This window comes from Erpetoichthys calabaricus, chromosome 10, assembly GCF_900747795.2.
Source record: "Erpetoichthys calabaricus chromosome 10, fErpCal1.3, whole genome shotgun sequence".
Lineage (NCBI taxonomy): Eukaryota > Metazoa > Chordata > Cladistia > Polypteriformes > Polypteridae > Erpetoichthys > Erpetoichthys calabaricus.
Genome location: NC_041403.2, coordinates 128,347,853 through 128,374,509, shown reverse-complemented (window position 1 = coordinate 128,374,509; position 26,657 = coordinate 128,347,853). Strand labels below are relative to the sequence as shown.

Here is a 26,657-nt window from a genome sequence, read left to right as displayed (position 1 = left end):
TCATATTTGTTTGTTTTATTTCTTTTTCCTCATGATTGTTAACTTTGTTTTTAATTCTGATTTAACTAAAATGGTACCTTCTGGGGGTAGGTGCTTTGAATTTGCTTGTAGTTCACTGAATGAAAATTTTTCAGTTGCTTGCTGCTGATTGATGTATTTTTTAAGAACATTGTGTTTTTCATAGATTTGCTGTATTTCAACCAGCACTTTCAGAAGAGTGGTTTTATGCTAATGTCTGCCTGTCACCTGTCATATATTTGGTTATGTGAACCCAGAATTGAATCTTGTGAAAAACCTTTAGTAACTGGCAGATTGAAGCGGAGTGAATATTGCAAATTTTTCATCCTAATAAATTTCTTTAATGTAAAAATAAAAGATTAAACAGTATAATGCACCAAACATTAACGCATTTAATAAATACATACATAGCTGTAAGTTCATATCACTTAGTTTCGTTAATAAGAGGTTGTTTACGTTACAGTGCAATTTCAATTGTACCCCAAGACAGTCCCATAAATATAACCACAAATTTATTTTAGGTCCCTAAAGTAAATTGACAGCCTTAATAATATTGCAAAATTCAATGAAATTGAAGTATAAATATTATCTTAAACATTTACCTATTATTCCTGCGTACTGTCTCCTCCATAACATAAACAAAAAATGCCATGTTACTATCAGATCAAAGAATAATGTTGAACTTTTCTAATAAGACACTCAACTATGTAATTCCATGAAGCATGCTAGGAAATAATGTGAAGAGTGTCATTAATTAAGGCATACATTGTGGAGAATGATTTTTTTATTTTTTTATTTTAACACAAGTTGTATTGTAAGCCTGTTTGAAAGATGCTTAATACTTTAAATCAGCTTTTAGTAATGCATTTAATACCTAAAATTGTTGCCCAGTTGATAGTTTAATTTTACTGTTGCCATGTCTACTGTATATCTCCTATGCTACTCCAGTATAAGGATCATTATTGTTTATGTTGCAGCTTTTCGTTCCACCAACCCCCTTGATGTTTATGATAATTTGGCTCTAGGGCTGGGTGATAAAAAAAAGTTTTAAAATTGTTTTTGTTTTAAATTGATTTGAGAAATGCTTAAATTAAAAAATCGGGTCTAATCTAATGCTTCCGCTGTCACGAGGCCTTCTGTACAAGTCTGCACCTGTAATTCTCTTAGTTACCACAAATGGATGTTGGCGTTGTTTCCCACAGACCTCTGGGTCTGCACATGTACAGAGAACTACGTGTCAGACAAACACTAGTGAAAAGAAATGACTGGTACTGATGAGCGCACATATACGACTGAAGAAGACGCAATAATACCAAAACAAGGGCAGGTCAGTTCAGTCATATGGACATGGTTTGGTTTTTGCCAGGTCAGACATGGAACATACCATTGTGTGGCGATAGGTTTGTAAAAATGCTGTTAAAACAAAAAAAATAGCTGCACTGCAAACCTGTTCCAGTATCTGAAAACAAGGCATCCAGTGGAATTGGAGCAATGTGTTTTCCACCGAAATTATACAGCTGTAATCGCATTCTCAGAACTAATGTTAGAACACAGCCAATTTTAGCTACCTTGTTTTTCAGTGTCACACTGTATGACAAGACAGGGCAGAGGTGGAAGGACATTACAGAGGCGGTAACATTTTATATTGGTTTATACAGTAGAAAAGCCTGGGGTTGTTAGAATGCTAAAAGTAATAGACCCCAAGTAGGTGGCATTGCCCTGTTTGTACAATGAAACATGGGGGAAATCACTGTGCAGTTGGAACAAGTATTTTTTACTCCGCAACAACGGATCTCTGGATGAGTAGAACAATGCAGCTTTACATGAGCCTGACAGTTCATTTTATTGACGAGGACTGGGCACTGAAAAGCATTTGCCTCCAGACGTCCTACTTCCCTGATGATCATATGAGGGAAACTAACCTTTATTGCCTTGACACAGGCTACACAATGCCATAAGTAAGTGGGTTGTATAGCCTACTGGGCCAATTGTCAGTCTCAATTAAAACTAGAACTGCCGGTGTTCAGAACACAGGGACCACCTTTAACCGCCAGCAGTACATATCACACCTTTTGTTTTTGTTAATGGGCCATCGCATTAGCATACCGCTCACTCACCCATCAAGAAAACAATGAGACAGTCAGTAATCCTAACAGCAGCAGAGTTGCTGCCACCCCAAAAACGACGTAAAACACATAATACAGTCACATATTTTAGTGCTCTTTTATGTAAGTGTTGGTTTCACTAATCCCACACGGGTAATAAAATAAAAGCCTCTCTTTAATATAAATACCTAAAGAACTTTAATTGCTATTGCCACACTAAGTTTTCTCAGCTCAGTCTGTTTACCTGCATGTCAATTGCTTAGAGTTGTATAGACTAGAGTTAAGTTCTATATCGTTATTTGGAACACATGCATTTCATGTCTACAGCAATCTATGTAAACACATCGTTAAAACGGAAACATTTTTCATGTTTTAGTAATAATTGACAAAATGTAGACATGAAGTGTATAATGTGTGAAGCCTGAAGTCCAACTACCAAATAAACACTTTCACAAAAGGTACAAGTATAACAAAAATAGGGCGCTTTTATTCAAGAATATTTAAGGTGGGACTGATTTACAAGTGTTTTTGTAGGCTTTGGTAATTCTAGTGTTAACAATAACTGCATATCAGCGCAAACATAAGGGCTGAAGAAATTTGAAACTTTAAATAAATCTGAGAAAAAAAACAACAGGTAATTCATTGTATGGCTGCTTCAAATACTGTATACCATTATTTTGTTTGGATCAAACAAAGCCTCAGACATATGTTAGTCATTTGGTGCTGTTCTTGTTATTCTCCTGCAAGAATGTTTAACATTGTGTTATTGTTGCACTGCTGCACATTCTTATTTGTTATTTATAATTTGTTATTATTACCTGTCCATGATGCTTTATTTTATGTAAATGAATTTCAGTTTATTTGTTTAATTATTTTTCTGCATTTCATGTTTTATTTGATTTTTAGTTTTTATAACACCCCTGATTTGTAGCTTTTTGTTATTGTTGTTTCCATGTAGTTTCAAAAGTAAGGAAAATATTTTGAGTTCTGTTTTATCTTGAGTTCATGTTGTTATTGTTGTTTCCATGTAGTTTCAAAAGTAAGGAAAATATTTTGAGTTCTGTTTTATCTTGAGTTCATGTAAAAAAAAAATTGATTAAAATCTAAAATCATCCATAACACTGAAAGAAAATCGAGATTTTATTTTTTGCCCAGCCCTGTTTGGCACCCATGAAAACTGTGTTTGGACAACTGTTTAAAAGAAGTGTTTTAGAGTGAAGGTTTTGAAAATAATAACAAATCATCCTCACAAAACTTTAAAATACAATTTGTAGCTGCATTTACCCAAAATTACCAAAGTTCTGCAGCTTTAGTTTGCTTCATGGGATTCTGGCAATAGTGTGACACGTTGAAATAATTCCACAGACCAAGTATCTTCACATTTCTAGGAAGAAATTAAAAACATGTACTGACATCAGTATTTTTAAGGTTTTGTCATTTCAGTTCATTTTACTGTTGTATACTACTAAGTTCAAGTACAGAGTGCTTACATATAACAGTAGTAATATTCTACTGTATGTTTCAGTACATTATAATGCTTGTTAACTTCCTTTTAAGAAGTGCACACTTCTAATGATGTACATTGTTTAATATAAATGGATTAAAAAAAAGAGTTATAAGGGAGAGGAACTACTTGCATTACCTAAGTTACAATTCTACTTCTACTTCACCTTGCTAAAAAGATATATGGCTGTGTGTCTGTCACGTTGCTGTGTCTCTGTCATTCCAATTGATGCCACAAACAGCTGTCAAACAAAAAAAGTCACAAACACTAACACTGCTTTTTACGAATCCCATACCAAATGGCATAGAACAGAGACATATGCATTGCATGGTGTACGTTATCTCTGAGATCTACAATATGTTGATTACTTAATTTTCTTAGACGGGTAGCACAGCTAGTGAGTGTATATATCTTCAGACTCTGGATGGAATCAATACAGAAGGACCTGGCAGTGAGCATAGATGCAGCAGCTTCTCAAGATCTGGAAAAAAAATTGTTATTGTCATGTTTGACCTATTTGTCCTGAGTGTCCTGAACATCTCACGTTAAGGTATGATCAAGATCGAGAGACGCTGCTGACTATAAAGTCCAATCTTGAAAAGCTTGGGTAAGATTACAGACTTTCCATATTGAAAGAGGAGCTGCACAGCCTCAGACTCTTGCGGAGATCTCTGGAGTTGTCTAGTAGTGCTGACCTGGGTAGGACCGCAGGAAGCGGTATGCGCGGAGGCAAAACTGGGTTTAAGAGGGTTGGTGTCTGGGTGAGATTAAAAGCAAATCCGAACAGACCGTCTATCCCATCGCTTTTACTTGCTTAACGTTTGCTCCTTGGAAAATCAACTGGATTATCTATGGCTGCAACTATATATGCAGCATGAAGAGTTAGACTGCTGTGTTGTTGTTTTGATTGAAACCTGGCTCCAATACAAAATCACAGATGTAACAATCCAGCTGGACTGGCTAACATCTTTTTGTGCTATTTGGAATGCAGAGTGCTCTGATAAGACCAGAGGTGGAGAACTGTGGGTGTGTATCAACAATGCACAGTGCAGTAACAGTAAAATTGTTATAACTCACTATTCACATCTGGTGGAATATTTGATTGTGAAGTGTCAACCCTTTTACCAGTCATGGGAATTCACTGCCACTCTGCTAATGGCTGTGTACATTTCTTCCATTGTTAATACCCAGGAGGCCCTGTGGTAGCTCTACAGTGCCATCAATGACCTAGAGACTGCTCATCCAGACAATTTTTTTGTGCTTGCTGGAGATTTCAATCACGCATACTTAAAAACTGTTCTGGTTAAATTCCACCAGTATGTCCACTTTCCAACTATACAGGAACTAACATGCTGGACTTGGTGTGCACAAATGTCAAAGAGGCTTACAAAGCAGCTCCTCATCTCCACATTGGAGACTTGGATCACATTTCTGTTATGCTTTTTCCAGCATACAAAATGGAACTGAAACTCAGTAAGGCTGTACAGTGTGATAGACATCCGGGGACTTTGCCTCTCCGGGATGCCTGGAGACAGGAAGTACCGGGAGAGGAGCTATATCTTCCCTGAAACTCAAGAGGGCGACCTCCCTGGATTGTATGGGGGCCACATAGTTTGGAGGCTCAATCTTATGGGAGGATGTGGCCACCACCAGGGGTTGCCCAGACAGCTCCGGAACTGTGGTCTGCAGCACTTCCACTACAACCGGAGGTGCTGCCAGAAGAGGAGCTGGATGCCTTTGCAGCACATCCTCCACACCTGGAAGTGCTGCCGGTTTTTAATTGTGGAGCACCTGGAGTACTTCTGGGTGCGCTATAAAAGCGGCCACCTCACACCATTCCAGGAGCCGGAGTCGGGTGGAAGAGGACGGAGCTTGCATGTGAGGAGTGGAGGTGGCAGAAGAGAGAGGGGAAAGAGCATTATTGTGGGTAGTTTATGCACGGTGTTGTTGTGCTGAACATAAAACGCTTTATGACATTTGGAGTGATTGGAACATGCTCGGAGGAGCTGCCACATACGACAATTTTCACATTGATGTCCATGAGTACACTGTTTCTGTTCTTGGCTATATAGAGAAGTATATAGGCATCAAAACCTTCACAACTCGGGCGAATCCTAAGCCATGGATGACATCAGAGGTCCAGAGAAGGTTGAGAATCAGGGATGCTGCCTTCAGATTGGGGGACAAAGTAGCCCTTAAGCTGGCAAGAGCTCACCTCTGCCGAAGCCATTAAGAAGGCTAAGCTGGAGTACACAGGAAAAATTGAGGGAAAATTTTGCGACTCCAGAGACACAAGACGTATGTGGCAGGCAACTCAGGCCATAATGGACTATAAAATAACACCACAGGTTGAGGTCATCAATGCCTTCCTCCCTGACAGGGTGAATGAATTCTGTGGCAGGTTTTAGGCACTGAATATTACACCAGGGAATAAAACCAACACCCCCAAACTCCCAGAAGGTGAACATGTGCTTAGACTGTGTATAGCTGACATGAGGAGGACACTGAGCAGTGTCAATCTACATATACAGTACTGTGCAAAAGTTTTAGGCAGGTGTGAAAAAATGCTGTAAACAAAGAATGCTTTCAAAAATGGAAGTGTTAATCATTTATTTTCATCAATCAACAAAATGCAGTGAATGAACAAAAGAGAAATCTAAATCAAATCAATATTTGGTGTGACCATGCTTTACCTTCAAAACAGCATCAATTCTTCTAGGTACACTTGCACACAGTTTTTGAAGGAACTCGGCTAGTAGGTTGTTCCAAACATCTTGGAGAACTAACCACAGATCTTCTGTGGACGTAGGCTTCCTCACATCCTTCTGTCGCTTCATGTAATCCCAGACACACTCGATGATGTTGAGATCAGGGCTCTGTGGGGGCCATACCATCACTTCCAGGACTTCTTGTTCTTCCTTACGCTGAAGATAGTTCTTAATGACTTTGGCTGTATGTTTGGGGCCGTTGTCCTGCTGCAGTATAAATCTGGGGCCAATCATGCGCCTCCCTGATGGTATTGCATGATGGATAAGTATCTACCTGTATTTCTCAGCATTGAGAACACCATTAATCCTGACCAAATCTCCAACTCCATTTGCAGAAATGCAGTCCCAAACGTTCAAGGAACCTCCACCATGCTTCACTGTTGTCTGCAGACACTCATTATTGTACCGCTCTCCAGCCCTTCGACGAACAAACTGCCTTCTGCTGCAGGCAAATATTTCAGATTTTGACTCATCAGTCTAGAGCACCTGCTGCCATTTTTCTGCACCACAGTTCCTATGTTTTCGTGCATACTTAAGTTGCTTGGCCTTGTTTCCACGTCGGAGGTATGGCTTTTTGGCTGTAACTCTTCCATGAAGACCACTTCTGGCCGGACTTCTCCGGACAGTAGATGGGTGTACTTGGGTCCCACTGGTTTCTGCCAGTTCTGAGCTGATGGCACTGCTGGACATCTTCCAATTTCAAAGGGTAATAAGCTTGATGTGTCTTTCATCTGCTGCACTAAGTTTCCTTGGCTGACCACTGCGTCTACGATCCTCACCGTTGCCTGTTTCTTTGTGCTTCTTCAAAAGTGCTTGAACAGCACATCTTGAAACCCCAGTCTGCTTTGAAATCTTTGTCTGGGAGAGATCTTGCTGATGCAGTATAACTACCTTGTGTCTTGTTGCTGTGCTCAATCTTGCCATGACATGAAACTGTCTTCCACAACCTCACCTTGGTAGCAGAGTTTGGCTGTTCCTCACCCAGTTTTAAGCCTCCTACACAGCTGTTTCTGTTTCAGTTAATGACTGTGTTTCAACCTACGTGTGACATTGATGATCATTAGCACCTGTTTGGTATAATTGGTTGATCATACACCTGACTAGAATCCTACAAAATCCCTGACTTTGTGCAAGTATACCTATAAGAGTTGATGCTGGTTTGAAGGCAAAAGGTAGTAACACCAAATATTGATTTGATTTAGATTTCTTTTGTTCGCTCACTTTGCATTTTGTAAATTGATAACAATAAACAATCATTATTTATATTTCTGAAAGCATTCTTTGTTTGCAGCATTTTTTCACACCTGCCTAAAACTTTTGCACAGTACTGTAGCTCTCAGACCTGATAACATACCTGGTTTAGTGTTAAAAGGCTGTGCTGTGAGACAGCGCTGTTGTTTTTTCAGTCATTTTTAACATCTCTCTCTTAAACAGTCTTTCATATCTACACAGTTTACCTGCCACCATCATTCCTGTACATAATGAAATGCTTTGAACAAATGGGTCACATTAAAGCTAGCCTTCCACCTTCATTGGACCCCTTAAAGTACACATATCATGCCATTCGGACCACAAATAACACCATCACACTTGTTGTACACAACATATTAACCCACCTGGAGAAAGAGAACAGCTATGCCAGGATTTTGTTTATTGACTTCATTTTGGCCTTTAATACAGCTAATAGTAAAACTTTCTGCGCTCCGGCTGAACACCTCACTTTGTAACTGAATCTTGGACTTATTGTCAGAAAGACAGCAGACAATATATGTTGGCACTAAGACATTGGACACCATCAAACTGAGCATGGGGGCCCTTCAGGGCTGTGTGCTCAGTCCATTGCTCTTTGATCCAGCACAAATCAACTCGTTAAGTTTGCTTATGATACAACAGTAGGAGGACTCATCAGTAATGAGCAGAGGTGGAACAGTTAGCAAGATGGTGTGGGGGCAACAATCTGTCACTTAACACTAGAATTACCAAAGCCTACAAAAAAACTTGTAAACCTGGCCCACCTTAAATCTGTTTGCACATCTCCGTCAGCATCTTTTTTGTTGTAAATGTGTTGATAAGCCCAAGCAGCCTGCTATCCCATCCCCTCCATTGCCACAGAAAGGACAAAAAACTGTCCCAGCTCAAGCCTTGTTTATCAGGGAGTGAGGTACCTAGAGCTGTATAGGGTAAATAATATATCGTTATTTGGAACACATGCATTTCATGTGTGTTCCGTGTATACACAGATCTATGTAAGTGTAGGATGACAAAGAATGCAAGAAATGTTTAACACATAGCTAAAAGACAAACGTTTTTCATGTTTTAGAACTAAGAACAAAAATTTGACATGAAGTATGTAATGTGTGAAGTCCAAATATCAAATAAGCACTTTCACAAAAGGTACAAATATAACAGAACAAGTGCACTTTCATTCAAAACTATAACCGAAGAAAAAGAAATTGGGTTAGTGTAGTTTGTTGCCATGACTTCTTTGGTAGTACAGCAGTAAGAACAGCTGACTTCTATTCAAAAGGTCGTGGGTTCGAGCCTTCCCGCGTCCCAAACTAAACATTTTGAGTAGCGAGCCACCCTTATTGTTACTATTATACAATAAAAACATACATTTTATTTGAGTCTGTAGCAGCCGATGTAAATGTATGGTACTTGTAAAGGTTAGCGTTTTTTTTTTTTTTTCAGTTTTATTCTCTCATTTGCCTTCACACGCACCCTGCTGTTTTTAAGTAAAGACGTGCTATAACAGAGGTGAACTCCAATGAGGATGAGGGTTCTACATCGGAGAATGAGAACAGAAGCCCTCCTGACAAGAAACGTCCACTCACATATAAGAACAACGCAGCTGCACCAGGCGTAAAGGCGAAAGATGGGCACCGTTTGGATGCAGCAAGAGGTCCAGTGTCATTCTGCTAGTCAGTCTGCCCCACGCCTGTCCTTCAACAAAACAGCACAGCTTACAGAGCTCACCAATGTATCGTGCAAAGTCCAGTTTGCGATAATGTTTTATGATGGTCTTTATATAACATTTATATGTTACTTACTGTATATAAAAGTCGGATTGAATGTTATTTACCTTGATTTATGTACTTGTCTTCGTATAGCATAAAGTCACAAGCAAACTGCAGAGCTTCCTGTGTTTGATCGACACGGCATGCTCACAAAGTACATGTGTACTGAAGTGACTTCAGCTGCAGGTGGAAGCTGCACGCAACTGTTGTTACGGTTCTGCCTTTGTCCAGAAAGGGTTTCATAAGCTTTATGAACTTTGTCTTGGAAAGTCTTTCTCCCATGGGGCAACTGGGATCTTGTCCTGAATAAGATCAAATACAGTTGCGTAGTGTGTGACAGGAGCTTCTTTATTTCTTTATTTGAAAACAGCAGCGTCAAATCGAGGCCAGCGTGAATGCAACTGAGAGAATAAAACTGAATAAAAAATAAAAAAAACCCTAACCTTTACAAGTACCTTACATTTACACCGGCTGTTACAGACTCAAGTCAAATGTATGTTTTTATTGTATAATAGTAACAAGAAGAGCAGCTTGCTACTCAAAACATTTATTTTGGAACATTTGAAGGCTCGAACCCGTACCCTTTTGAATAGGAGTCAGCAGTTCTTACTGCTGTACTACCAAAGAAGTTGTGACAACAAACTACACTAACCCAATTCTGTTTCTTTGGTTATAGTCTTGAATAAAAACGCACTCTTTCTGTTATATTTGTAACTTTTGTGAAAGTGCTTATTTGATATTTGGACTTCAGTCTTCACACATTATATACTTCATTTTAAAATTTTGTTGTTAGTACTAAAACATGAAAAAGTTTGTCTTTAGGTATGTGCTAAACATTTCTTACATTTCCTGTTATCCTACATTTACATAGATCTTTGTAGACACGGAACACACATGAAATGCATGTGTTCCAAAAAATGATATTTATTATGTACCCTATACAGTTCTAGGTACCTCACTCCCTGATAAACAAGGCTTGAGCTGGGAGAGCTTTTTGTCCTTTCTGCGGTGATGGGTGGGGGGGACAGGATAGCAGGCTGCTTGCTACTTGGGCTTATCGACACATTTACATGCAAAAGACGCTGACGGAGATGTGTGAACAGATTTAAGGTGGGCCGGGTTTATGAGTTCTTTTGTAGGCTTTGGTGTCAATAACACAAAATAGTTAAGTGTGAAGAACCCCACTCCATATCAGTGACTTTCCTATAGAGAGGGTCAGCCTTACAAAGGTTAACCAATATTAGCACAATCTGAGCAGTAATCTATTTTCTAAAAATGCAGACAAAGTTTGGTACCATTGCTCAAGACAACAAAGTTCTCTCTGTCTGTCTATAAGAGCTTGTATGTATGTATGTATTAGTAGTAAATTTCTTGCAAATGGCAGAAGTACTTCTTTATACTGATGATTATAGATTTATGGAAAAAGATTAAGGGTTATACTTGATAGTAATAAAGTATTTTTAAACCTTTTAATCTGGATGACATAATTGCTTGAATGTAAAGGGAAGACTAGACTGAATGGCTAGTTATCAAAAATATTTTCTTCTTAATATTCTTATGTTAAATTAAGAAACATTTCTTGTTTAATCATTTATTTAACTTTGTATATTTTCATATTTGTCATTTGTTTTTGTGAAACTGACAATCTCCTGTCAGCTTTAGAATTAGTTAATAATTTGTAAATTACATGGCTTGAATAACTAAACTGGTTTTATCAATGGTTTTTTTATATTATTCAATAATAGCAGGTGTATTAACAAGGTGAATGAAAACACTGTTTCAGAAAAATATTTTTATACAATTGTCAGGTCTAATATTTTAACAAGTAACTATCTCAATGTATTTTTCTAATTTTTAAGTAAAAAATGACTGAAATAGGAATAATTATATATAATATTTCTTCTCCACAGACAAACACTTTTTGCCAGTGCAGATACAGCCTATGTTTTAGCTTACTCAATAATTATGTTGACCACTGATCTTCACAGCTCACAGGTAAAACCTTTGCCTTGTCTAATATTATTAACCAGAATTTTGTTGGTTTGATTGGGTTAAAACATGCCATAGTTTTTGTTTTCTGTGTTTTGCTCTGAATTTCAAAGGTTAAGAATAAAATGAGTAAGGAGCAATATATCAAGATGAACCGGGGAATTAATGACAGCAAGGACCTACCTGAAGAGTACTTGTCTTCTGTCTATGATGAAATAGCTGGAAAGAAAATTGCAATGAAAGAAACCAAAGAGTACTCCATCACACAAAAATCTAACAAACACAGTGAGTTCCATATATTTCCTTGTGTGTGCAAGAGCAGAGTTGAGGGCTTTCATAGTTCATTACTGAAAATGTATATTAGATAAGAAAACTACTAGTACTGCCCAAAATATTAATTTCTTCTTAGATCCCATTGTTTACTTTTAAGTGTGTACTCACAAAATAAGCACATTTTTTAAATATCAGATGTATTGCTGTACAAAGCATTGTACAGTTTAAATACAATGCATTACTGTACATTGTATGTTGATGATAAATTAGCAGTTCGGTGGGGTATATTATAAGCAAACTTATTTAGCAATCCTGGTAAAATTAGAAGAAAGTGAAAAAAACACATACACTGTAAATAGTTGTTTACTTTATGGTTGCCAAAATGTACATATATTCAATGAAAGAGATTCCAGTATAATAATTGAAGTTTAATTAAATAAATACATTTTTACAGAAAGGAAAAAGAATGTATAGTTTCGGCAAATATTGCATTACAAATGGACCAAGTTGCCAACAGAATCATCTTTGCGTTGCCAGGACACGATGTGACTTATGATAATATTTCAAAAGGATGCCAAGATCAGTCTTCTTAGCTCTTTTTTCTGCTTTGTCCAGAGAGCTAAACGTGTAAATCTGACCTTCAATAACCACTTTCAGTTTTGCAGGATAGAAGAGGCTTTATGTTTATGTTTTAATTACAGTTATAGATGTGTATGTGTGGAAGTAATTAAAGTAGGGTTTTTTTTGTTTTTTTTTCTTTTTCTTTTACTTCCCTAAAGGAGACTGTTTAACATCATACCCTTGGTTTATTGTTATTGCTATTATTGCATTAGGATTTGCTATGCTTATCCTAGACCACTTTTTAACACCATTCCCAGGGTCCATTATTTTAATATTTTAAGATTGCTAAAGATTATATTTTAGGCTTAAAGTCTGTTAATGATTATATTTTTTGCAGATAGTATTTAGACATTAGCTGCAATAGATATCTCTACTTTTTAATTCTCAAACACCACTGTCTGGGGGATGAGGCTTGTTTTGTTTTGGACGTGCTCTGTCTCTTGGTATGTCACAGGACCGGGACATTGTGCAGTCGGGTCTAGCCTCACATGGGGAGGCAAAATGGGGGGGGGGGGGGGGGATATGGGGGGGAGAGAAAGAGAGCAGGCTATATCTAATCTATCCCATCCATCCATCCATCCATTGTCTCCCGCTTATCCGAGGTCGGGTCGCGGGGGCAGCAGCTTGAGCAGAGATGCCCAGACTTCCCTCTCCCCGGCCACTTCTTCTAGCTCTTCCGGGAGAATCCCAAGGCATTCCCAGGCCAGTCGAGAGATATAGTCCCTCCAGCGTGTCCTGGGTCTTCCCTGGGGCCTCCTCCCGGTTGGACGTGCCCGGAACACCTCACCAGGGAGGCATCCAGGAGGCATCCTGATCAGATGCCCGAGCCACCTCATCTGACTCCTCTCGATGCGGAGGAGCAGCGGCTCTACTCTGAGCCCCTCCCGGATGACTGAGCTTCTCACCCTATCTTTAAGGGAAAGCCCAGACACCCTGCGGAGGAAACTCATTTCAGCCGCTTGTATTCGCGATCTCGTTCTTTCGGTCACTACCCATAGCTCATGACCATAGGTGAGGGTAGGAACATAGATCGACTGGTAAATTGAGAGCTTCGCCTTGCGGCTCAGCTCCTTTTTCACCACGACAGACCGATGCAGAGCCTGCATTACTGTGGATGCCGCACCGATCCGTCTGTCGATCTCACGCTGCATTCTTCCCTCACTCGTGAACAAGACCCCGAGATACTTGAACTTCTCCACTTGGGGCAGGATCTCGCTACCAACCCTGAGAGGGCACTCCACCCTTTTCCGGCTGAGGACCATGGTCTCGGATTTGGAGGTGCTGATTCTCATCCCAGCTGCTTCACACTCGGCTGCGAACCGATCCAGAGAGAGCTGAAGATCACGGCCTGATGAAGCAAACAGGACAACATCATCTGCAAAAAGCAGTGACCCAATCCTGAGGCCACCAAACCAGACCCCCTCAACGCCCTGGCTGCGCCTAGAAATTCTGTCCATAAAAGTTATGAACAGAATCGGTGACAAAGGGCAGCCCTGGCGGAGTCCAACTCTCACTGGAAACGGGTTCGACTTACTGCCGGCAATGCGGACCAGGCTCTGGCAACGATCGTACAGGGACCGAACAGCCCTTATCAAGGGGGCCGGTACCCCATACTCTTGGAGTACCCCCCACAGGATTCCCCGAGGGACACAGTCGAATGCCTTTTCCAAGTCCACAAAACACATGTAGACTGGTTGGGCAAACTCCCATGCACCCTCCAGGACCCTGCTAAGGGTATAGAGCTGGTCCACTGTTCCGCGACCAGGACGAAAACCACACTGTTCCTCCTGAATCCGAGGCTCGACTATCCGACGGACCCTCCTCTCCAGGACCCCTGAATAGACTTTTCCAGGGAGGCTGAGGAATGTGATCCCTCTGTAGTTGGAACACACCCTCCGATCCCCCTTCTTAAAGAGGGGGACCACCACCCCTGTCTGCCAATCCAGAGGCACTGTCCCTGATGTCCATGCGATGTTGCAGAGGCGTGTCAGCCAAGACAGTCCTACAACATCCAGAGCCTTGAGGAACTCCGGGCGTATCTCATCCACCCCCAGGGCCCTGCCACCAAGGAGTTTTTTGACCACCTCGGTGACCTCAGTCCCAGAGATGGGGGAGCCCACCTCTGAGTCCCCAGGCTCTGCTTCCTCATTGGAAGGCATGTTAATGGGATTGAGGAGGTCTTCGAAGTACTCCCCCCACCGACCCACAACGTCCCGAGTCGAGGTCAGCAGCGCACCATCCCCACCATATACAGTGTTGACACTGCACTGCTTCCCCTTCCTGAGACGCCGGATGGTGGACCAGAATCTACTCGAAGCCATCCGAAAGTCGTTCTCCATGGCCTCCCCAAACTCCTCCCACGCCCGAGTTTTTGCCTCAGCAACCACCAAAGCCGCATTCCGCTTGGCCTGCCGGTACCTATCAGCTGCCTCCAGGGTCCCACAGGACAAAAGGGTCCTGTAGGACTCCTTCTTCAGCTTGACGGCATCCTTCACCGCCGGTGTCCACCAACGGGTTCGGGGATTGCCGCCATGACAGGCACCGACCACCTTACGGCCACAGCTCCGGTCAGCTGCCTCAACAATAGAGGCACGGAACATGGCCCATTCGGACTCAATGTCCCCCACCTCCCTCGGGATGTGGTCAAAGTTCTGCCGGAGGTGGGAGTTGAAGCTACTTCTGACAGGGGGCTCTGCCAGACGTTCCCAGCAGACCCTCACAACACGTTTGAGCCTACCACGCCTGACTGGCATCCTCCCCCACCATCGAAGCCAACTCACCACCAGGTGGTGATCAGTTGACAGCTCCGCCCCTCTCTTCACCCGAGTGTCCAAGACATGTGGCCGCAAGTCCGACGACACGACCACAAAGTCGATCATCGAACTGAGGCCTAGGGTGTCCTGGTGCCAAGTGCACATATGAACACCCCTATGCTTGAACATGGTGTTCGTTATGGACAATCCGTGACGAGCACAGAAGTCCAATAACAAAACACCACTCGGGTTCAGATCGGGGGGGCCATTCCTCCCAATCACGCCCTTCCAGGTCTCACTGTCATTGCCCACGTGAGCATTGAAGTCTCCCAGCAGAACGAGGGAGTCCCCAGAAGGTATGCCCTCTAGCACACCCTCCAGGGACTCCAAAAAGGGTGGGTACTCCGAACTGCTCCTTATAATTATAACTATCAACGCAACACTAGGCTGTATGGCAATAACTTGTGGGGAAATTAAGATTAAAACTGCATTACTACCAGTTAAGACTATAAAATGACATCACAAATTCAGAATCAATGTCTCCATGATGGGACAGCTGGAATATTAAAAGCCTGAATCACGAATTAAAGAGAAAGAAAGTATGCTCTCACCTAACAGGCTTAAACGCTAAAATAGTATTTTTACAGGAGACCCACTTACTAAGCAAGGATCAGTTCCAGCTGCAAAAAGACTGGAATGGCCAAATGTTCCATTCTAGCTTTACAAAGAAAACTAGAGGTGTGAGAATTCTCATACATAGAACAGTCTCATTTGTAGCATCAGATGTTGTGTCGGATCCTGAAGAGAGATATGTGATGGTCATGGGCAACTTATTTAACTATAAAATGATTTTGATAAATCTTTATGCACCCAATGTCGATGATAAGGAATTCATGCAAAATCTATTTGCATCCATTCCCAGTGTGAACACTTATAAAATTATAATGGCTGGGGACTTTAATTGTGCTTTAAACCCACTCTTAGATAGGACTCCTGTCACAGGGGGGACGATATCTAACACTGCAGACAATTACACAGTTTGTAACTAACCACAACTTATCAGACCCCTGGAGGTTTCTAAACCCAAACTCAAGAACATATTCGTTCTACTCACCAGTGCATCATAGCTACTCAAGAATTGATTATTTCTTTATCTATACATATTAATAAAAGGCAAAGCCCTCACTGACTAACTGACTGACTGACTCATCACTAATTCTCGAACTTCCCGCGTAGGTGGAAGGCTGAAATTTGGCAGGCTCATTCCTTACAGCTTACTTACAAAAGTTAGGCAGGTTTCATTTCGAAATTCTACGCATAATGGTCATAACTGGAACATGTTTTTTGTCCATATACTCTAATGGAGGAGGCGGAGTCTCGTATCGCGTCATCACGCCTCCTACGTAATCACGTGAACTAAAAACAAGGAAGAGATTTACAGCACGAGTCAAACGCGGGAACGAAGGTAAATGACATTAATTTTTGAGTGTCTTTTAATACTGTGTAAGCATACATATTAACACATGTGCAATTAAACGTGTGCATTTACGGGGTGATTTCTTAGGCTTAAAAGCTCGCCTTTTACTAAAAAGGTAAATGCAAAACTATTTTCAATCATTCTATGATCTGCTTCTCACAACTGAAGGCACCGTGGCTGATGTTACGTCACTTGCTGGCCAACTATAAGCGTTACCTGGTAGGTAACCAGCCACTCACTTCACTCCCTTACAAGAATCGAACCTCTGAGGTTTTCTTTTGTTCTTAATTAAAATTTAAAAGCAATACTTCACCGCTGCTACGCCCCTCTACCGCTGACGTCCGAGGTTCGATTACCGTAAGCAAGTGCAGTGAGTGTGTACGCCTGATGAGCCAAGAATAAGGGGGAAAGACGTGTCGCGTACTCTTTGCATTATTTGACAGTAAACTATTTTCAACCATTCTATGTTCTGCTTCTCACAACTGAAGGCACCGTGGCTGATGTTACCTCACTTGCTGGACAACCATAAGCGTTACCTGGTAGGTAACCAGCCTCTCACTTCACTCCCTTACAGGAATCGAACCTCGGACGTCAGCGCTACAGGCAAAGCCCCTAAAATTGCACCACGGCGTGTGGTTCGTTTATTTGACAACATGTAGATTGGGGTAATTACATTCCGCGCCACGGCGTGTGGTTCGTTCATTTGACAACATGTAGATCGGGGTGATTACATTCACGGCATTCGTAGTCTGATTCACAATCTGATTGTATGGGTAGTTACCTACCAGGTTACGCTTATAGTTGGCCACCAAGTCAGGTCGAAGTGATCACTCGAGTGAAGGCAGCTTCACAAAAAAACAGATCCTTAACAAACTGTTATTGGTATATTTTCCCTCAATTTAAAAAGGTTTTGTTTTCTTCTTAATAAAAATTTAAAAGCGGTACTTCGCCGGTGCGAAGCGCGTGGATTTGACCGACTGACACATACAGACATATTCATGAGTGCAGGTACTTCGGAAAGAAAGCACCGTGTAAACCTAAAGTTTAAATTAAGTTCATAAACCTAAAAAAGGTTGCCATTCATTTGAGGCAAGATTGCTTTTCTTCTGTACAACTATACGTTGCATTCTCAAGAGTGTGCTTGCACGGCTTCGGATATAGATATATATATATATATGTATGTATGTCTATATATAAATATGTAAGCTTATAAGTACTGCCTTACTTCTCTTTAAGAAAGGAAGATCTAATGATACTTGATTTAAACGATTCCATGTCTTTCTGGGTTTGCTTAGCTTATTGTCAATATCTTTACACCTTTTTTTTAAGACTTATTGACTGAAACGGGCTTTCACGAAAAAAGTTAGGGCTTTGCTACAGGATACACCCTCCGCAAGTTAAGCAACTAAAAATAAAATATATATTTCGGTTTTATTTAAACTTTTTAAGTTTGTATGCATAGCCCCATTTGGCTGTTTAATTTTTTTTTTTCTTTCTTCAGTAATATTTAATCTCCTTAAAGAAAAACAACATATTTATTTTACTTTTTTTGTGTCTCTTTAGTAATATTTTAGTGTAAAAGGATAACCGGTATTTAAAACTTTTATGTTACTTTATAAATTTATTTTACACAATGTTGAAAAATTAATAAGAAAGCTACATATTTTGGCATCTGCTGCTTTAATTTTCAATGAAATGAAAAAAGCTCTCCAAGAGAAAACGTCAATGAAGAAGAAACAGTTTGCACTATCTAAAAAGGAGAAACCCTCATTTATAAAGGTTTGCTGCAGATGACTTAACTGAAAATAGATTAATACTTCCTATGTGTATAATACATATTTATCTATTTTACTTATGCCTTTATTCCAGCAACTTGCAACATCTGAGGTACAATTTGTTACATTACTTTTGTTTTTTGCAGCACAGGCAGGTGAAGTGACTTCCTCAGGGTCACACAGTAGTGTCAGTACCAGGATTTGAACTGATTAGCTCCGGGTTTGCTGAAATATTACTGAAGACAGAAAAAAAACGAAAACGGACAAATAGGGCTATGCATACAAATGTCCATCCATCCATTATCCAACCCGCTATATCCTAAATACAGGAGCCAATAAGTGGATATGTATATATACAGTATATATATATATGTCGTGTACTCTTTGCATTTATTTGACAGTAAACTATTTCAACCATATATATATATATACTAGCAAAATACCCGCGCTTCGCAGCGGAGAAGTAGTGTGTTTAAAGAGGTTATGTAAACATATATATATATACATAAACATATATACATATATATACATATCTACATATACACATATGTACATATACATATATATACATATACACATCCACATATACATATATATATATATACATATACAAATTTACATATCTACATATATATATATATACATATAAATATAGACATACATATATACATACATTCACATATATATATATATATATATATATATATATATATATATATATATATATATATATGGCGGCACGGTGGCGCAGTGGGTAGCGCTGCTGCCTCGCAGTTGGGAGACCTGGGGACCTGGGTTCACTTCCCGGGTCCTCCCTGCATGGAGTTTGCATGTTCTCCCCGTGTCTGCGTGGGTTTCCTCCGGGCGCTCCGGTTTCCTCCCATAGTCCAAAGACATGCTGGTTAGGTGGATTGGCAATTCTAAATTGGCCCTAGTGTGTGCTTGGTGTTTGTGTGTGTCCTGCGGTGGGTTGGCACCCTGCCCGGGTTTGGTTCCTGCCTTGTGCCCTGTGTTGGCTGGGATTGGCTCCAGCAGACCCCCGTGACCCTGTGTTCGGATTCAGCGGGTTGGAAAATGGATGGATGGACATTTGTATGCATAGCCCTATTTGCCCGTTTTCGTTTTTTTTTCTTTCTTCAGTAATATTTCAGCAAACCCGGAGCTAATCAGTTCAAATCCTGGTACTGACACTACTGTGTGACCCTGAGGAAGTCACTTCACCTGCCTGTGCTGCAAAAAACAAAAGTAATGTAACAAATTGTACCTCAGATGTTGCAAGTTGCTGGAATAAAGGCATAAGTAAAATAGATAAATATGTATTATACACATAGGAAGTATTCATTTATTTTCAGTTAAGTCATCTGCAGCAAACCTTTATAAATGAGGGTTTCTCCTTTTTAGATAGTGCAAACTGTTTCTTCTTCATTGAGGTTTTCTCTTGGAGAGCTTTTTTCATTTCATTGAAAATGAAAGCAGCAGCTGCCAAAATATGTAGCTTTCTTATTAATTTTTCAACATTGTGTAAAATAACTTTATAAAGTAACATAAAAGGTTTAAATACTGGTTATCCTTTTACACTAAAATATTACTAAAGAGATACAAAAAAAGTAAAATGGATATGTTCTTTTTCTTTAAGGAGATTTAATATTACTGAAGAAAGAAAAAAAAACTAAAACAGCCAAATGGGGCTATGCATACAAACTTAAAAGGTTTAAATAAAACAGAAATATACACTTTTATTTTTACTTGCTTAACTTGTGGAGGGTGTATCCTGTAGCAAAGCCCTAACTTTTTTCGTGAAAGCCCGTTTCAGTCAATAAGTCTTAAAAACAGGTGTAAAGATATTGAAAATAAGCTACGCAAACCCACCAGGACATGGAATCGTTTAAATCAAGTATCATTACATCTTCCTTTCTTAAAGAGAAGTAAGGCAGTACTTATAAGCTTACATATATATATATATATATATATATATATATATATAGACATACATACATATATATCTATATCTATATATATCTGTATCTATATATGTATATCTATATCTATATATATCTATATCTCTATATACATCTCTATATATATATATATATAGAGATATAGATATATATATCTAAATCCCCGCGAAGTACTGCTTTTAAATTTTTATTAAGAAGAAAAGCTTTTTAAATTGAGGGAAAATATCCCAATAGCAATTTGTTAAGGATCTGTTTTATTGTGAAGCAGCCTTAACACAGCTTTTCCGCTGTTTTATAAACGAACGCCATATAAGGTCTTCCTTTTTCCTTGCTTCGCCAAGGAAGGAGCCTTTTTATTAAATCCAAGGGTTCTTTGCTTTTTTTTTTTGTTTGTTTATTACGATTGTTATAGTTCTGTTTGTATACGACATTGTCAGTTCAGCACTCAGGTTGTAATATGACCAAGCCGTGCAAGCTTACTGTTAAGTATGCAACGTATAGTTGTACATGAGAAAAGCAATCTTGGCTCAAATCAATGGCAACCTTTTGTAGGTCTATGAACTTAATTTAAAGTTTAGGTTTACACGGTGCTTTCTTTCCGAAGTACCTGCACTCATGAATATGTCTGTATGCGTCAGTCGCTCAAGTCCCCGCGCTTCACACCGGCGAAGTACTGCTTTTAAATTTTTATTAAGAAGAAAAGAAAACCTTTTAAAATTGAGGGAAAATATACCAATAACAGTTTGTTAAGGATCTGTTTTTTTGTGAAGTTGCCTTCACTCGAGTGATCACTTCGAGCTGATTTGCTGGCTAACCATAAGCGTTACCTGGTAGATAACCACCCATACAATCAGATTGTGAATCAGACTACCAATGCCGTGAATGTAATTACCCCGATCTACATGCTGTCAAATAAACGAACCACACGCCGTGGCGCAATTGTAGGGGCTTCGCCTCTAGCGCTGACGTCCGAGGTTCGATTCCCGTAAGGGAGTGAAGTGAGTGGGTGGTTACCTACCAGGTAACGCTTATGGTTGGCCAGCAAGTCAGGTAACATCAGCCACGGTGCCTTCAGTTGTGAGAAGCAGATCATAGAATGGACGAAAATAGTTTACTGTCAAATAATGCAAAGAGTACGCGACACGTCTTTCCCCCTTATTCTTGGCTCATCAGGCGTACAGACTCACTGCACTCGCTTACAGTAATCGAACCTCGGATGTCAGCGCTAGAGGGGCTTCGCAGCGGTGAAGTATTGCTTTTACATTTTAATTAAGAAGAAAAGAAAACCTTTTTAAATTAAGTTTTAAAAAGAGGTGTAAAGATATTGACAATAAGGTACGCAAACCCACCAAGACATGCAATCGTTTAAATCAAGGCGCGAGTCGAAAAACACCATCCCATAATATTTGTTAACGATTAACACATTTCTATATGTATTGTAAGCATACAATACAACTGATAATATGTTGCGCTTATTTATCTGGTGTACTGATATTTTTTCGCGTTTAACGGCTGAAATCTAACGTGGTTTGTGCCCTTCAGAATGAAAAGAGTTTGCATTTACCTTTTTAATAAAAGGCGAGCTTTTAAGCCTGAGAAATCACCCCGTAAATGCACACGTTTAATTGCACATGTTAATATGTATGCTTACACAGTATTAAAAGACACTCAACAATTACACAGTATTAAAAGACAGTCAACAATTAACGTCATTTACCTTCGTTCCCGCGTTTGACTTGTGCTGTAAATCTCTTCCTCGTTTTCAGTTCACGTGATTATGTAGGATGCGTAATACGTGATGACGCGATACGTGACTCCGCCTCCTCCATTAGAGTATATGGACAAAAAACAGGTTCCAGTTATGACCATTACGCGTAGAATTTCAAAATGAAACCTGCCTAACTTTTGTAAGTAAGCTGTAAGGAATGAGCCTGCCAAATTTCAGCCTTCTACCTACACGGGAAGTTGGAGAATTAGTGATCAGTCAGTCAGTCAGTCAGTCAGTATATATATATATATATGTGAATGTATGTATGTATGTATGTATGTCTATATTTATATCTATATATATATATATATATATATATATATATATATGTAGATATGTAAATTTTTATATGTGTATATATATATGTATATGTAGATATGTGTATATGTAGATATGTATATATGTTTATGTATATATATATAGTTACATAACCTCTTTAACACACTACTTCTCCGCTGCGAAGCGCTGTTATTTTGCTATATGTAGATATCTGTATATGTAGATATGTATATATATGTTTATATGTATATGTATATATATATGTTTACATAACCTCTTTAACACACTACTTCTCCGCTGCGAAGCGCGGGTATTTTGCTATATATATATATATATATATATATATGTATATATATATGTATATATATATATATATATATATATATATATATATATATATATATATATATATGACAGCAACACTCATAACAATGACAACACAATTACATATATATATATATATATGTAGATATGTATATATGTGTATATATATGTAGATGTGTATATATGTAGATGTGTATATATGTAGATATGTAAATATTTATGTATATATGTCTGTGTGTGTGTGTATGTATATGTGTGTGTTTATGTATGTGTGTATATATATGTTGATATGTGAATATATATATATGTATATATATGTGGATGTGTATATGTATATATATATGTAGATATGTGTATATGTAGATATGTATATATATGTATATATATGTTTATGTGTGTGTGTGTATATTATATATATAAAAGACAGCAACACTCATAACAATGACAGCACAATTACATTGACAATCATGTTACGTTATTTTTAAAATGTTTCCTTTTTTTTTCATAACCTCTTTAACACACTACTTCTCCGCTGCGAAGCGCGGGTATTTTGCTAGTAGATAATAATTTCTTGCCTACGATTAAATCTTGCAAATACAACACAATTGTTATCTCTGACCATGCACCTCTGGTCTTGGAGCTAAAATCATTATGCCACTCACCTCGCAAATGGCATCTTAACCCACTTCTATTAGCAGACGAGAACTGTACAGAATTTATATCCAAACAAATCAGTTTCTTCCTAGAGACAAACATACCCTCAGAGGTTTCTGCAGGAGCACTCTAGGAAACTCTGTAGGCCTTCTTAAGAGGAAAGATTATTTCATATCTTTCCCACATAAATAAATTAGAAACCAAGAAAGTGTCAGAGCTAAGAAGTGAAGTTACTAGAATAGATGAAGAACAAGCCAGGTGTCCAAGTGAGGCTCTTCATAGGAAAAGGCAGGCTCTGCATACAGAACTCAACATCTTGACAGCTAATGAAACTGATGAACTTATTTATAAATCACCAACATGAATGGAGATGAATCATTGACCATAAAAATATAATGCACACATTTAGAGACTACTATAAAACCTTATATTCTACTGAGTTTAAAGAAGACAACAAACAATCTAATGCATATCTGGATACATTACAGATACCACAAATAGATACTTTTAGTGCTGAGGAACTGGATAAACCTCTGACGCTATCAGCATTACTAGATGCTATAAAGTCACTTCAAGGCGGGAAATCAGCAGGCCCTGATGGCTACCCTGTAGAATTTTATAAGAAATTCTCCACTCAGCTAGCTCTCCTCTTATTGGCAACATTTACAGAAGCTAGAGACAATCAAATTCTACCTCAAACCTTTCATCAAGCATTAATCACTGTCTTTTTCTAAACAAAATAAGGACTTGTTACAATGTGCATTATACAGACCAATTTCACTTCTGAGTAATGATGTTAAGATACTCTCAAAAATTATAGCTAGAAGGATGGAGAAAGTGTTGCCTTCGGTAATATCACAGGATCAAACTGGATTTATTAAAGGCCGACACTTATCTTCCAACCTTCGACGCCTGTTTAATGTAATATATTCACCAGCAAAGTCAAACACCCCAGAGATATTATTATCATTGGATGCAGAAAACGCATTTGATATGATTGAATGGAACTACCTTTTCACTACATTAAAGAAATTTGGGTTTGGCCTGAATATTTGTGCATGGATGAAACTACTGTATACCAATCCAGAAGCTTCGGTTTGTATTAACAACATTTGTTCAGACTACTTTAAACTAGAACGTGACACCAGACAAGGATGCCCCTTGTCACGACTGCTGTTTGCAATCGCCATTGAACCACTGGCGGTTCACTGTCAAAATTCTTATCAGATGAAGGGGATTATCAGAGAAGGACTGGAACAGAAAATTTCTCTATATGCAGATGATATGGTTTTATATATATCAGACCCAGAAAACACTGTGCCTGCAGTTTTAACAGCACTTACAGAATTTCAAAAGATCTCTGGTCTCAGAATTAATTTGAATAAAAGTATACTCTTTCCAGTGAATTCTCAAGCATATAATATTAGATTGGACACCCTACCTTTTACCATAGCGGATCAGTTTAAATACCTAGGGGTAAATATCACAAGTAAACATAAAGCTCTTTATCAACAAAATTTCGTCGTCTGTATGGAAAAAATTAAGCAAGACTTGAATAGATGGTCAACCCTTCATCTCACACTAGCTGGAAGAATTAATGTTAAGATGAATATCCTTCCTAAGCTTATTTTTTATTTCAAAACATTCCAATGTACATCAGTAAATCATTTTTAAAGCAATTAGATTCAACCATAACCTCATTTATTTGGAACTCAAAACAGTCACGTATCTGAAGAGCAACCCTACAAAGACCTCACGCAGACTGTGGCATGGCTGTACCTAATTTTCAGTTTTATTACTGGGCAGCAAACATACAAGCTATAAAAACCTGGACACAAATAGATGAACATACACAGGCTTGGTCCGCAATAGAAGTAAAATCCTGCAGTACTTCTTTATATTCCCTGCTCTGCGCCCCAATAAATGCAAGTTATCGCAAATATACTAATAACCCAATTGTGCTTCATTCACTCAGAACATGGAACCAATTTAGAAAGCATTTTAAGATGGAAAATCTTTTATCTGTGGCACCTCTGCAGGAGAACCACCTCTTTCAACCCTCGCAAACATATCTAGTTTTTAGTATTTGGAAAAGATTTGGGATTAAATTGCTCAGAGATCCTTTGAACAATTACATTCCAAATTTAACCTTCCAGCTACATATTTCTTTCACTATCTTCAAATTAGAAACTTTGTTAAACAGAACCTGACCGATTTTCCTCATCTTGTACCCTCCACCATGCTGGAAAAAATACTGCTCAATTTCGAGGACTTAGACACCATTTCTGCATCCATCCATCCATCCATTTTCCAACCCACTGAATCCAAATACAGGGTCACGGGGGTCTGCTGGAGCCAATCCCAGCCAACACAGGGCACAAGGCAGGAACCAATCCCGGGCAGGGTGCCAGCCCACCGCAGGACACACACAAACACACCCACACACCAAGCACACACTAGGGCCAATTTAGAATCGCCAATCCACCTAACGTGCATGTCTTTGGACTGTGGGAGGAAACCGGAGCGCCCGGAGGAAACCCACGCAGACACGGGGAGAACATGCAAACTCCACGCAGGGAGGACCCGGGAAGCGAACCCAGGTCCCCAGATCTCCCAACTGCGAGGCAGCAGCGCTACCCACTGTGCCACCGTGCCGCCCACCATTTCTGCAATATATAAAATTTTATTAGAGTCCCTTCCTTTCAAAGATCCAAGAGGACAATGGGAAAAAGATCTCTTAATTAATATATCAGAAAAGGAGTGGAAAGTAGCAATGCAGAGAATTCACTTGAGCGCCATATGCGCAAAGAATTCAATTATTCAACTCAAAATTATATATCGAGCTCATCTGTCTTGCTTAAAACTGTCCAAAATATTTCCAGGGCAATATCCAACCTGCGAACGCTGCAACCAAGCTCCTGCCTCACTGTGTCACATGTTTTGGGCCTGCACCAAATTAACATCATTAAGTGCCTTTCAGACAGCCTTGGTGTCACAATCCCTCCTAACCCAGTAATAGCTGTGTTTGGTGTTCTTCCAGATGGATTTGAAGTGGAGAAGGACATGCAGACTTATTTTGTTAAATTGGAAGAATGCTAACTCTCCTCTTATAAGTCAGTGGGAAACCGATGTTTTATATTATTTGAAATTGGAAAAAATCAAATTCTCAGTTAGGGGATCTGTATAGAACTTTTTCAAAACCTGGCAGGATCTAATCAATAATATTTTAGAATAAGAAGAAATAATTATCTCCGCATTTCTTTTTCTTCTCCATTTATCTTTATAGCCCTATTAATCTCAACAATTTAGGTATGTTTACAAGCTTTAAGTATTACTCCTTTGGCCATGCTCTCCTTCTCAGGGGTGGGGTTTGA

The 26,657-nt window shown here is 39.2% G+C and overlaps 1 protein-coding gene across 1 annotated transcript in view; it reads left to right on the top strand.

Annotated features, from left to right (window-relative positions):
- Nucleotides 1-26,657, top strand: part of LOC114658435 (brefeldin A-inhibited guanine nucleotide-exchange protein 2-like) — a 923,594-nt gene that overhangs the window by 515,582 nt on the left and 381,355 nt on the right. The window contains exons 16-17 of the mRNA XM_051932465.1: nucleotides 11,323-11,407; nucleotides 11,515-11,686. Coding sequence (XP_051788425.1) covers nucleotides 11,323-11,407; nucleotides 11,515-11,686 — 257 coding nt within the window. The remainder of the gene's footprint in view (nucleotides 1-11,322; nucleotides 11,408-11,514; nucleotides 11,687-26,657) is intronic.